This window comes from Fukomys damarensis, unplaced genomic scaffold (genome assembly GCF_012274545.1).
Source record: "Fukomys damarensis isolate Sample0158 unplaced genomic scaffold, DMR_v1.0_HiC HiC_scaffold_4, whole genome shotgun sequence".
Classification (NCBI taxonomy): Eukaryota; Metazoa; Chordata; class Mammalia; order Rodentia; family Bathyergidae; genus Fukomys; species Fukomys damarensis.
Window position 1 is genome coordinate 66,951,944 of NW_022900916.1, and position 13,604 is coordinate 66,965,547.

The window sequence follows — 13,604 nt, forward strand, 5'->3', positions numbered from 1 at the left end:
ATAATCCATCTCAGAACTTAGCTAAACAAGGACTCAAATATTTTCTGATGGGACAAATTCCTTGGTTTCTAAAATCTGTTACATTTCACTGACACAACCATTAAAGAACAAGTTAGAGAAACTGGAGTTTGTGAGGAAGAGAGACCATCATTACGAATATTAACTTCTGTGATTGTGGAGCAGGTTGTCCAGAAAGCCCTTGACAAAGCCAGAGAAGGCCGCACCTGCATCGTGATCACGCACCGCCTCTCCACCATCCAGAATGCAGACGTCATCGTGGTGATTCAGAACGGCAGGGTCAAGGAGCACAGCACACACCAGCAGCTGCTAGCACAGAAAAGCATCTATTTCTCCATGGTCAGTGTCCAGGCTGGGGCAAAGTGCTAGTGAAGTCTGACCATGTGGGATGTTAAACATTAAACAATTGTGTTTAAATCCATCATTTGATCAGACCAAAAAACAAGTCTTGGATTAGGCAGTTACCTATTTAACATTTCCTGCCACAACTGGTTAATTTCAAGTTCAGAGTTATCAAGGACTTGATAAGTGAAGGATCCTAAATAGTGCCACTATCAAATGGGGTGTGGATAATGGTTTATATGCACTACAGAGTTCATAGAAGAATTTAATGTAATTTTGGAGAAAATTTCATTTGATTCATACTTTGTCATTTGAACTATAAGGGCTGTTGCTACAAGATTATATAACAAAAAGTGCTGATATCTTTGCCAAAAATGTGTACAGTAAAAGTAAACTTTCATATCCTTGGTGTCATGTTGTCCAAAATACATATGAACATAAGTATTCTTACAATTTGAATAGTGTAGATAATCTTGGCTTCCAGAAAATGGATTCATTAAAAACCCATTCATTTCCTTGGAACCTAAACAGTTCAAGTCCATTTCATTAGTGTTTTCAGGTCTGGTTTCATGGAACCATCTGGCTCCTGGCTTCTAGAACGAGATCCTGTTGAATCCTGTACTTCCATGGTATTATTGTAACTCAGACCTTTTGCACAGAGTATTACAATATTGTAAGGTTCTTGAGGGAAGTTGTATATTCCTCAGGGTTACCTTTAAAGTTTGCACTCCTCTTGCAAAGGGCTTTTCAAAAATTGAAATATTTTTACACCTTTTTCTCTCTTAACAGTGAATCACTCTTCCCAAGAATTGGTCTCCTAAAAATCTAATCTTCTTGATTTTCACATTTATAATATGCTATGAGTTTAAGTACCTCATAATCCAAACCCAAAAAAAAAGAAAAGAAGAAATTATCGCAAAGACAGGTTCTCTGTCTTCCAAATTTTACATAAATTTAGTGCAAAAACTGATTGAAACTCAGAAGTTTAGGGCCATATTTGCTGTATTTCTATAAGTAACTCATATCTTTAATATACTTTTAATGTAAAAAGAAAGGCTTCTTCTCCAAGAAAAAATGGTCAAAAGATGTGATCTATTTTCAAAGATGAGAAATGCATGAGAAAAAAACTACAATTTAAATCACCAAAAGCAGATGAAAACAGTACTTTTTTGCATAGTAATGATTATAAATATCTGTGATAGTCTTTATGGTTGAGGTAGCTATTGATTCGAATGTCAATAATTATTTAACAGCATGAGAAAAGGTGTTAAAATGTACATCCTTTGAGGGCCGAGGATTTAGCTTAATGGCATTATGCCTGCCCATAAGTGCAAGGTCCTGAGCTTGATCCCCATTACCCTCACCCATCCAAACAAAAAGAACAAAAAAACCAAGGACATCCTTTGAGAGAGCAATTTCAATTCTAGGAAAATCTATGCATTTCAAAGGTTGGCTATTGTACTATTAGTTATAAAATTGAAAACATGTAATACTCTATTTATAAACATTAAAAATTATGCATTAAATTTTAGTGTATTCACAAGATGGAATGATTAAAAAATTAAATTGGACAGCCTTTCTTTAAAGGTTCCCAGTGCTGCTCCCTCTTCTACTTAGAAGAACCTGAGTAGCAAATAAGCAGTTGAGTTTCGAGTTGGGGGTAGCAGTTGGGAACACAGCAAGAGAAATACAGGAAGCTCACAGGACACAGAAACCCAGGACACTAATATGGAGAGTGCAATAAATCCCACATCTAATCCTGTTTCTGCTTCTGGGAAGTCTCCCTGCTGCAAGGAAAAGGGTGAACAGCAGCCTCCACAGGCCCCATTGTGACCAGTGGCAGCCTCACGGCAGATGGGGGCAACACCAACAGCAGGAGGGACAGCCCAGAGCCCAGTTCAAAGAGCTTCCAGGAGTTTGCCCTGTAGCTTTGCCCCATAGAAGGAACAAGTACCGTCTACCCCTCAGCCCACAGCTCCCAGGCTGTTGCAATATGGGTAAAATATTGTGATCACAGATACGTACACTGCTGCCCAAGGCAACTTAATCAGCTTCAGATGTAAAGTCTACCTTACCTGGTTGAAGCTGTCACTGTGATCTACCTGAGCCACAGTCACCTGAGCTGCTGCCTTCATAGGCCCAAGCTGTGCAACCCAAGCCATAATTAGCCAGAGCTGCCATACTCTGCTGGGCCAAAGTATGGGTTCTCTGCTTCATGCCTCCTGATACCACAGACAACGTCCAGGTACCTGAATTGCTGCTGGAAGCAAGGATCTGCTCCTGGTGCTGCTATAAAAGCACTGTGCTCCATCGTTGCCAGCACGGACAGTTCTATTGCCAGAGGAGCCAAACAGTAGTCACCACACATCTACAGCTGTATGCATAACACGTACCTGGGTCACAATAGTGCCTGTTCCCTGCCATGATTTAGATCCAAACTGGTCACACAATCTCTCTGACATCTGGGAGATCACTGATTATGGGGGCACTGTAGCTGACTTGGTGCTAACAGATTGTTTATCTCCCTCCCTCTCTCCTTTCTCTCTCTACTTCCTGGCTGCAGCTCCTCTGCAGCAGACCCTTCCATTGTGCTGTGTCCGAGTGAGCCAGCAAACCGTGGTCTCAGACATCTAAAAACTATGAGCCAATATTACCTCTCCTCCTTAAACTTGTGGGTGTCTCAAAGTAAAGCAAATGACTAAGACACCCCTCCACATGACTCCTAGAGACAGAAGGGCACACGCATTGTACTGCCATGCACACCACACTCACATCTATTCTTAACAATTGTAGTTATAGGGAAACTTGCAGGATGCCCACCTGGAAGCAGTGTCAACATAGCTTCCCAAGCTGATACCCAAAACACATCTTTACCTAGACATATAATAATCAAGATCCCAGAAATCCAACAGAAGAACAAAATACTACAAGCAGTAAGAGAAAAGAAACAAATCACATGCAAAGTAAAGATCATCAGAATCACAGCAGAATTTTCAACACAAACCCTCAGGTCAAGGAGAGCCTGGTGTGAGGTATTTCAAGTCCTAAAAGAAAACAACCTCCAACCAAGACTGATGTATCCCGCAAAACTCTCTTTCAAAATGGATGGAGAAATACGATACTTCCATGACAAAGAATCCTTAAGAAACTTCATGAAAACTAAACCAGCACTACAAGGAATTTTAAACAATATCCTAGAAAAAGACAATGAAGATCACAACACCATGAGGCCCAACAGACCAAATCAAATAGCCAAGGCAAGAAACTAAAAGAGAGGGCATAAAATTAAAAAGAGTCAACAAAAGGAGAATAGCATGACAATAATAAGTCAGTACATATCAGTTATAACCATCAATGTCAATGGCCTCAATTCACCAATTAAGAGAAACAGATTGGCAGAATGGATTAAAAAGCAAAATCCAACGATATGTTGTATACAACAAATACACCTAGTGCAAAAAGCAGCTCATAGATTGAAAGTGACAGGGTGGAAAACAATTCTCCATGCAACAGGAACCCCCCAAAAGCAGGGGTAGCAATCTTATTCACAGGCAAAGTAAATTTCAAACCAAAACTGATTAAGAGAAACGAAGGCCACTTCATCCTTGTGAAGGGAACAATTCAAGAGGAAGAAATGACAATCATAAACATATATGCACTAAATATAAATGCCCCCAACTATATAAAACAAATGTTAACTAGCATGAAAATCTAAATAAGCACTACTACAATTGCAGTGGGGGAACTAAATGCCCCACTATCACAAATAGACAGATCATGTAGACAATAAATCAACAATGAAATACTAGAACTGAACCAATCTTTTGAATGCATGGTCTTATTAGACATCTATAGAGTGTTCCACCCCACAAAAGCAGAATATACATTCTTTTCAGCTGTACACGGGTCATTCTGCAAGATATATCAGATACTAGCTCACAGAACAGGTTTGAATAAATGCAAAAGAACTGAAGTTACTCCCTGTATACTATCAGATCACAGAGAAATAAAGCTGGAGATGAATATCATAAGAAACTGTAGGAACTTCACAGACACATAGAAATTGAACAACACTCTTGAACAATCAGTGGATCACAGAGGAAATTAAAGGAGAAATCAGACAGTTATTACAAATAAAGAAAATTGCCAGTACAATATACAGGAATCTATGGGACACAATGAAAGCAGTTCTACGGGGAAATTCATAGCACTGAATGCCCACATTAGGAAAACAGAGGGAGCTCAAATAAACAACCTAATGATGAATCTTAGACTCCTAGAAAAAGAAGAGCAAGAAAAACCCAAAGCTCAAACAAGAATGGATATTATAAAGATTAGAGCAGAAATCAATGCAATGGAAACTAAGAAAATGATACAAAAATAAATGAATCAAAGAGTTGGTTTTTTGAAAGAATAAATAAAATTGATAAACCCTTAGCAAACCTTATCAGAAAAAAGGAAAGAAAAGGCTCAGATCCATGCAATCAGGAATGAAAAAGGCGAAGTCACAACAGATCCCACAGAAATCCAGAGGATCATTAATACCTACTTTCACAACCTGTACTATAATAAAATGGAAAACACAAAAGAAATGGACAGATTTCTAGATACTTATGAATTACCAAAGTTGAACGAAGAAGATAAAACATTTTAAACGCCCCAATTACAATCAGTGAAATTGAAAATGTAATTAAAAACTTACCAACAAAGAAAAGCCCAGGTCCTGAAAGATTCACTGTTGAATTTTACAAGACAATTAGAGAAGAACTACTGACATTACTCTTTAGACTTTTCAGTGAAATTGAAAGGGAAGCAATGCTTCCAAACTCATTCCTGGAAGCAAGTATCACTTTGATTCCCAAACCAGGGAAAGACGCAGCTCAAAAAGAGAATTACAGGCCAATCTCCTTAATGAATATAGATGCAAAAATACTTAATAAGATACTAGAAAACAGAATACAGATGATCATCAAGAAGATCTTACATCCTGACCAAGTCAGATTTATTCCAGGGCTGCAAGGATGGATGAACATACATAAGTCAATAAATGTAATATACTATATTAACAAAATAAGGAGAAAAACCGTATGTTCCTCTTGATTGATGTAGTAAAAGCATTTGACAAAATTCAACACCCATTCATGATAAAAACCCTGCAAAAAATTGGAATAGATGGTCTATATATCAATTTAATAAAGGCTATCTATGAAAAACCAACAGCCAACATCACATTAAATGGTCAAAAACTGAAAACCCTCACGTTAAAATCAGGAACAAGACGAGGATGCCCACTATCACCACTCCTCTTCAATATAGTTCTGGAAACATTATCAACAGCCATTAGACAAGAAAAAGAAAGCAATAAAGATAGGAAAGGAAGAAGTTAAACTGTCATTATTTGCTGATGATATGATACTCTACATTAAAGACCCAAAAAACACCACCAAAAGACTTCTTGATTTATTTGACACTTTTAGCAGAGTAGCTGGATACAAGGTCAACACCCAAAAATCAATAGCCTTCTTGTACACAAATAACAGACTCACTGAGTGAGAAATTAGGGCAACAATTCCTTTCACAATATCACCAAAAAAATGAAGTATCTGGGAATCAATCTAACAAAAAAAGCAAAAGACCTCTACACTGAAAACTACAGCTCTCTGAAAAAAGAGATCGAGGAGGATATACGAAAATGGAAAGATATCCCCTACTCCTCGGTAGGAAGAATCAACATAGTGAAAATGGCCATACTACCAAAACTGCTATACAGATTCAATGCAATGCCAATTAAAATTCCAACACTATACTTCATAGAACTAGAAAGAATAATCCAAAAATTCATTTGGAACCATAAGAGACCTAGAATAGCAAAAGCCATACTAGGCAACAGACAAATGGCAGCGGGTATAACAATTCCCAATCTGAAACTATACTACAAAGCCACTGTGATAAAAACAGCATTAGTACTGGCAAAGAAACAGACCTGAGGATCAGTGGAACAGACTGGAAGACACAGAAACAACTCCAGATATACTCAGCTACCTCGTCTTTGACAAAGGAGCTGACCATCCCCACTGGAGGAAAGATAGCCTCCTTAATAAATGGTGTTGGAAAAACTGGATCTCAACGTGCCAAAAATTAAAACTAGACCCTTATCTTTCACCATGCACTAAATTAAAATCAAAGTGGATTAAAGATCTAAATATTAAAACAGAAACACTAAACTTGCTGGAAGATAAATTATGTAGAACTCTTAAGAACAAATCCTCAGTAGCAAGGGAACTAGCAGAAAGAATCAGCAACTGGGATCTCATCTTATTAAAAAGCTTCTGCACTGCAAAAGAAACCATCAACAGAACTAAGACAAACCTACAATGTGGGAAAAAATTTTTACCAGCTGCTCCTCAGAAAAAGGACTATTATCCAGACTATATAAAGAACTCAAAAAAATCAGCCCCCCCACATATAAAGATCTGATTCAAAAATGGGCATCTGAAATGAACAGACATTTCTCAGACAAAGAAGTAAAAGCAGCAAGTAAATATATGAAAAATGTTCCACATCAATGGTCATTTGAGAGATGCAGTTGAAGACAACACTGAAATTCCACCTCACCCCACAAAGAATGGTTGCTATCAAGAAATCACACAATAACATGCTGGTGGGGTTGTGGGGAGATAGGAATCCTTCTTCATTGTTGGAGGGAGTGCAGACTGGTACAACCACTATGGAAATTAATATGGAGATACCTCAAACCTGTAGGATTAGAGGTCCCATTTAATGCAGCTATTCCTCTGCTGGGTGTCTTCCCAAAAGAATTAAATGAATCATACCACAGCGATATATGCTCACCCATGTTTATAGCAACACAGTTTGTAATAGCTTAAATTCTGAAACAGCCAAATTGCCCATCAACTGGAGAATGGATAAAGAAGATGTGTGGTTTTTTTTAATAAAATGGAGTACTACTCAGCCGTAAAGAGTGAGACACGAGATATATATAGCTAAGTGGATGCACATTGAGGCCATACTCCAGTAAAATTAATGTCACACGTGTATAAATACCAAATAGTTTCTCTGGTGTGAAAAACTAAAAGTGTAAATAAGGATCAAAATGTATAATTGATATTGATAATAGGAAGAAAATGTCTAAAGGAGTAGAGGAAGTGGGAGGCGCTGGGGAAAGGGCAAAGGAAAAATATGAAAAGGAAAAACATGGAAACAATGTCTTTGTAAACAGGATGGGGGTGAAGGGAGGGCTGGGAATGGGGAAAAATAAGAACCAACATAAGTCATGTAAAGGTACAAGATCCCACTGAACAATGGAAGTGTATTGTATATCTAAAATATATCAATAAACTTAATAAAGATTTAAAAAAAAGACCAGCCTGAACGACATTGTGAGAACCTATCTCAAAAAAGCAAAACAAAATATTAGTGGGAATATTTTGACAAAGACTAAACATCACTGAAACAAAATGGGATGCTCAAAACTTCTAAGTATGATTTTTAGCCATGGTATCATGAAAGTATTGCTTATTATATTCTACTGAAATGTTAAACAAAATTCTCCTTCACATATCCATAAATTCAAGAGAACTACATGCATATTCATACTAAATTTTGCTTATTCAAGCTTAAAGTATTAACAAAATTAAATGGCATTGCTGATTTTCCTTTGATCTATCTATGTATCTGAGGTTAATATTCTCTCAAATGTTTCTTTCATTGTTCAGAAGCCTATGTGTCATAGTCATATAAGTTTTCTATTATTACATAACAAATCACACAATTCTAATAGTTTAAGAAAAGTAATTTATGAGCCAAAGGTCCTGTAGGTCAGAAGTTGGCTGCAACTCATCTGATTTTTCTGAGCAAGGTCTCAAGGCTGAAGCCGAGGTGCCAGCTGCCCTGTGTTCTCCTCTGGAGGCTCTGGGAATGAGTCTACTTTCAAGCTTGTTTGGGTGTTGCAGAATCCAGTTCCTTGCAGTCGTAGGAGTGAGGTCCTTGTTTCCTGGCTGGTTGTTAACTAGGAGTCAACAACACTTCCTGTGCACATGGCTCTCTTCAAGCCAATAACAGTGTATTAAGGCCCTTACATGCTTCAAATTTATGACTTCTACTACTAGCTGGAGATCATTATCTTGGATTACCAAAAATAAGATCAGCTCATCCCTTAAAGTGTTTGGAGACAAGTGGAAAACATCAACATGGACCCCAATATTACAACACACTAACAAATATCATCATCAAGTAACTACACACTGGTACATGGAAACTTCAAAGGGGACATGATTACTTTTACTGGAGCACCACCCATGAAGAAGAAAGAGTTGTTACTGGGGCTATTGGTGCATGCCAGTAATCCCAATATTCTGAGAGGCTGAGGCAGGAGAATTGAGCCCAGCCCAGGCAACTTAACAACTTAGTGAGACAGCTATCTCAAAATAAAAAGTAGATTGGGGAGGTAGCTCAATGCAAAGAATGTGGGTTCAATTCTCAGTGCCGTGCAAACAAATAAGAAGGATTTGCTGGATAGGCATTACTGCAGGGAATTTGAGAATAATACTGAAAACAGTGTGCAGCATAAATAAAAATCGTGGGCAGAAGAGGACATGGTGGATGTTGTAGTTGCTGTTGGTTAGGTTATACCGGGGCAGAGGGTGGCCAGAGAGAAGATTGAAACAGAAAACAGAAAGCAAAATTCAGAAGCCATTGTGTGGGTTTGGACTGTACCATTTAAATAGTTGGATGTCACTAAGTTACCATGATCAGATTTGTTTTCTTAGCTAAATTTAGAAAGGAGACTGGTGGCAATATTGAATTTGAGTGAGAGGGGATTGAGATCAGAGGCAAGAAGCCAAGCAGATGGATTATTTCAGAAAAGTCCTCATTTTTTTACTTCTGAATTCCTAGACCTCTTGTTGACTCCCAGTGGAATAAACACTCTCACCATTTGTTAATTCAACCAAGACTGATGTACACTGATCTGTACACATGCTCTTGTATACGTGCTGCCAAAGTGAGCCTTGTGCACATGCTTTCAGGCATAAGTGTGAAAAAGCCCTCAATCCCAGCTCTTGGGAAGCTGAGCCAGGAGGAAAGCAAATTCATGGCCAGCTTGGAGTATACAGTGAAACCTGCATCAAAAGTGCGGGTCAAAATAGAGCTTCTTCCTTCCTGGATGTATAATGTAGCAGAAGAGATTAGAAATAAATAATAAGACTAAGTGACAAAAACCAATAGCAATTATTATAAACACTTCACAGCTGACTCTTAACATGTGTTTCCTTTATTTTACTTTGGAATAGAAGATGTCTTTTTTTGCTCTGATGTTTTGTGCTGCCAAGTCAGTCACGAACATTACAATGTTGTTGCAAACTAAGAAATGTAATCTGGCGCATGCCTGTAATCCCAGTACTCGGGAGGCTGAGGCAGGAGGATCGCTGTGAGTTTGAGACCAGCCTGGGCTACATAGTGAGTTCCAGGTCAGTCTCAACTACATAGTGAGACCCTGTCTCAAAAAAAAAAAAAAAAAAATGTAATCTGTACTATGTAATGTTAATTAGGGTTTTTCTTTCATCATAGTATAACTGTTTCTTCATTTACTTATTGCTTTGGGGTAGTGAGCTAGCTTCATAAATTAAAATGTCATTTAAAATTGGTCAAAATATAGAGTAAATGAAGAGAGGATATTAAATATTATCATGAGTCTGAATTTAACAGAGGTCAAGGATTTATAGATTAATAAAGAAGAAAAAACTTCTAATACTGGTAATTTCCTTTTGCAGATTCAATTTTTTGATTAAAGAAACTCAGGTTTATATCTCAGGATAGGATGATTTAAAAAATAACGTTCGTGTAATAAAAGCCAGCTGTCTGTGAGAAATAAAATAGCTAAAGAAAAACAACAGTGAGAAATCTAAAGTAGCCTGACTAGACATGGTTGTATTGAAACTGTTTGCTGTCTGTTCCTAAAAGCTGTCACAAGTTTTTCCCACTGAACCTGGAAGTCATATTGCCCTGATGGTTCAATTTTTCAGCCCTACAATTACTGGCTTAGAATGGAAATTAGAAAATATATTAAACATGGAGTTGCCAGTAAAGAAATCTACATGAAAAGATTAGTTCCTATTAATAAATCTAAGGAAAAGTTGAATCAAGTAACAGAGTCTGTATTGACCAAACACAAGAGTCCAGTTGCCCTCCTAAGTGTTTATAGTGCTTGAGGACGACTCATTCCTGTAAGGTGAGCTTTCACCTAGGTGCAGGTCTGCCCATGTGGCAGGTGATTCTGATTTATGCATGAAGCTACAGGATACGTGAATTCCCATCAAACATGAGTGAAATAAGGTTCACATGTTTCTACCCACTGCTTCTATAGAGCTTGGCATACCACGTTTTAGACAGCTGCAAAATTGACTCTAAGCTTTAGTACCTCAGAAAAACAGTTTTAAGGGCCGGGGATTTAGCTTAGTGGCACTGTGGCTGCCTTGCAAGCACAAGATACTGAGTGGAATCCTTGGTACTGAAACAAGAAAAGAAAAAGAAAAACAGTTTTAAATAGTATGTACATTCTTCCTCGCAAACATGTATTGCCTCTGTTTTTCAAAGTATACCTTTCTTGAATGTAATTCTCAAAATGAGTTCTTATACAATCAGGAAGTTATTCATTTTAATTAATTTATTAATTTATTTGGTTTTTTTGAGACAGGATCTCACTATGTAGTTGAGAGACTGACCTGGAACTCACTATGTGGCCCAGGCTGGTCTCAAACTCACAGTGATCCTCCTCCCTCAGCCTCCCAAGTGCTGGGATTACAGGTGTGTGCCACCACACTCAGCAGGAATTTATTCATTTTAATTTTGAGAGTCTTTAAGTCAAGAAGGAGTGTTCATTTCTTGTTATGCATCTTAGGACTAGTGCCAAAGAGCACAAGCGCTCTCACAGACATGTAATCAGATATATGTGGAAAAATGACATTAATTTTTAATGTACAAATTAATCATTCTAAATGATAAGCCCCTTTATTCTCATATAACCTTATGAAATCAATAACTAAAACTTAGAATTTCCCACAGTATTTCCTTTCTTGCTTTTCTAGGAAAGTACATGTGTTGTGCCCAGATCACAATATCCCAAAGACCACCAAGGAGTCGAGTCCGATGCAATCACACAAGGGGTTTATTGCAAGCTCAATCCTGGACCCCCAGACCTCACCGATGCTGCAGTTCCGTAGCAAGAGTCCCGAACCCAATTTCAAACAGGCTTTTTATCAGCAAAGGAAGCAGAACTAGGGGCTTTTTAGATGGGTCAATGCCTGATTGGTTAACATTGGACAAAGGCAGATGTGTTTCTTTTCTATTGGCCAGGGCCAGATGTCCCTCCCTGCCCCAACCACAAGTTCCTGCAAGATTAACGGAGAAGGACACCTGGTTATAGTTTATGAGAACTGTCGTGGGTCTTTCCAAGAACTGGGTCAAAAGGGCACTCTGAGGCTTTTCCAGTAACTGGGTGGTCGCCTGACCACAAAATGGAGTCATTTTTTCAAAATGGAGTCAGTTTGGTCTCTACACATGAATCTTGGAATCCTTTGGATAAAGATTATTTAGAAAAGATGGGATTTTTTTATCTTTAAAAATCTATATTAATTTATAGCCTAATTCAAACACCTTGTTCAAGCAGGTCAGGACAAATTTCCGAGTTTAATTATGAGACTGAGGTTCTTGGAATGGGATTTTTTCACTGCCCCATAGTAAAAAAATTCCTTTTACCTTCCTTGCGAACTCTGTCATGAACTCAGCTTTCTGATGAGGGCCTCGGAGAAGGATATCGGACACACACTGCCACCCAGACTGTGTCTACTCCAAATCATAGAACTGTACCATGAAAACACTGAAATAGATCAGTATACCTTCACTATCATAGAATTAGCACACAAAATACTCACCAGTTTTACATTCAAGAAAACATCCAGGAAAATATGGAACTGTGGAATCCAGACACCTACACTAAAGTTCATGAACTTAGTCTGTCATTATTTTTATTTTCTTTCCTCAAATGCAGTAGACACCCCTTTCTTTGAGGGAAATAGCTAAGTCATTTCTTCCTGCATCTAGAATGTGCAACATAATTAGTCAATCAACATTTGTTAAAATTTGTTCCTATTAAATGCTTCAGTCTGAATTGAGGGAGCCACTTCCAACAAGCTACAATGAAAATTTACATTATATTCCACATGGCATCAGGTTACCAGGGTGTAGGACCCCAACCGCTGTGTAGGCCCTAGACAGTCTGCATATAACAAAGTACATTCCATTGTACTCTGCTCCCTCCCATCTACAGATAAGATTAGAAGGAAGTATATGTAAACTTGGTACGAGTAAACAAAGGTAATATCTTAGGACTTTGATCAAGACAGGGCATCCTGAGTCTGGGGTGACCAACGCAGGATGCCAGACATACCATAAACCAGACCCCCTAAGGGATAGCAGGAAACTGACCCCCTTGCCCCCCTTACTGTGCTTACAATCCTCTCCACTGGTCTTCACAAAGGGACTCCATATAATAGGCCAGACTGTGCTTCTTCATATGCTAATTGCTACCTTGGTTAACAGCCCGCCCAGAGGCAAATGGTTTGACAAAAGGTGACACAGAACATTTCCTGCATAAGACAAGCAATGTGTTTCCAGTCTTGTTCTGTGAATTCCCTGACTCTTTGTTTAGAAAAAACCTTCTAAAAAGTACCTCAGCCCCTGAGCAGGGGTCTCTCTGAGCTACCTGGCTCCAGGAGTACCGTCTGGCCAGACTAATAAAGGTCTCTTTACCATCCAGCCTGGTGTGTTCCTTCCTGGGTTGTGGGAAGCCAGCCATAGCCCACTGGCTTTTTGAAAGACAACATTTGTTCCTTTTTAAGGACTGCACATGTTAAACTTGTTTTACCCTGCACGGGAGAAACCCAGACAGCCAAAGATCTGTAGGAGTCAGGTGTTGTTAACTCCATTTTGTTATGTTAAAGATCTGATGTTATCTATAGGAGCAGGTATTGAGGTTACTATGGTAATCCTAGCCCATAATAGTTCGGTCTTTTCCTTTAAAAGGCTGATGCCTGCCTGCAATAAACGTCGCCTTGATCAGACTCTTGTCTTGGCGTCCTTCCTTTCTCTCTGCCCCATCTCCACCCCGCTGCTCTTTCAGGTTTGAGGCACTGCGGGACAGTGCTCTGCGTCGCCGGTTCGCGACA

The 13,604-nt window shown here is 38.6% G+C and overlaps 1 protein-coding gene across 7 annotated transcripts in view; it reads left to right on the top strand.

The window, feature by feature from the left end:
• Positions 1–13,604, top strand: part of LOC104868217 (ATP-dependent translocase ABCB1) — a 301,331-nt gene that overhangs the window by 186,939 nt on the left and 100,788 nt on the right. For 3 of the 7 annotated variants that reach the window (XM_010632884.3, XM_010632883.3, XM_010632882.3), the window contains 2 exons: positions 184–357; positions 11,466–11,636. The exons of 2 other annotated variants lie outside the window; for them this stretch is intronic. In XM_010632884.3, the coding sequence (XP_010631186.1) occupies positions 184–357; positions 11,466–11,600 (309 nt within the window). In that variant the 3' untranslated portion in view covers positions 11,601–11,636. Of the gene's footprint in view, positions 1–183; positions 358–11,465; positions 11,637–13,604 lie in introns of those variants that run through there. 2 more of the 7 variants (XM_033758680.1, XM_033758688.1) reach the window with 2 other exon arrangements.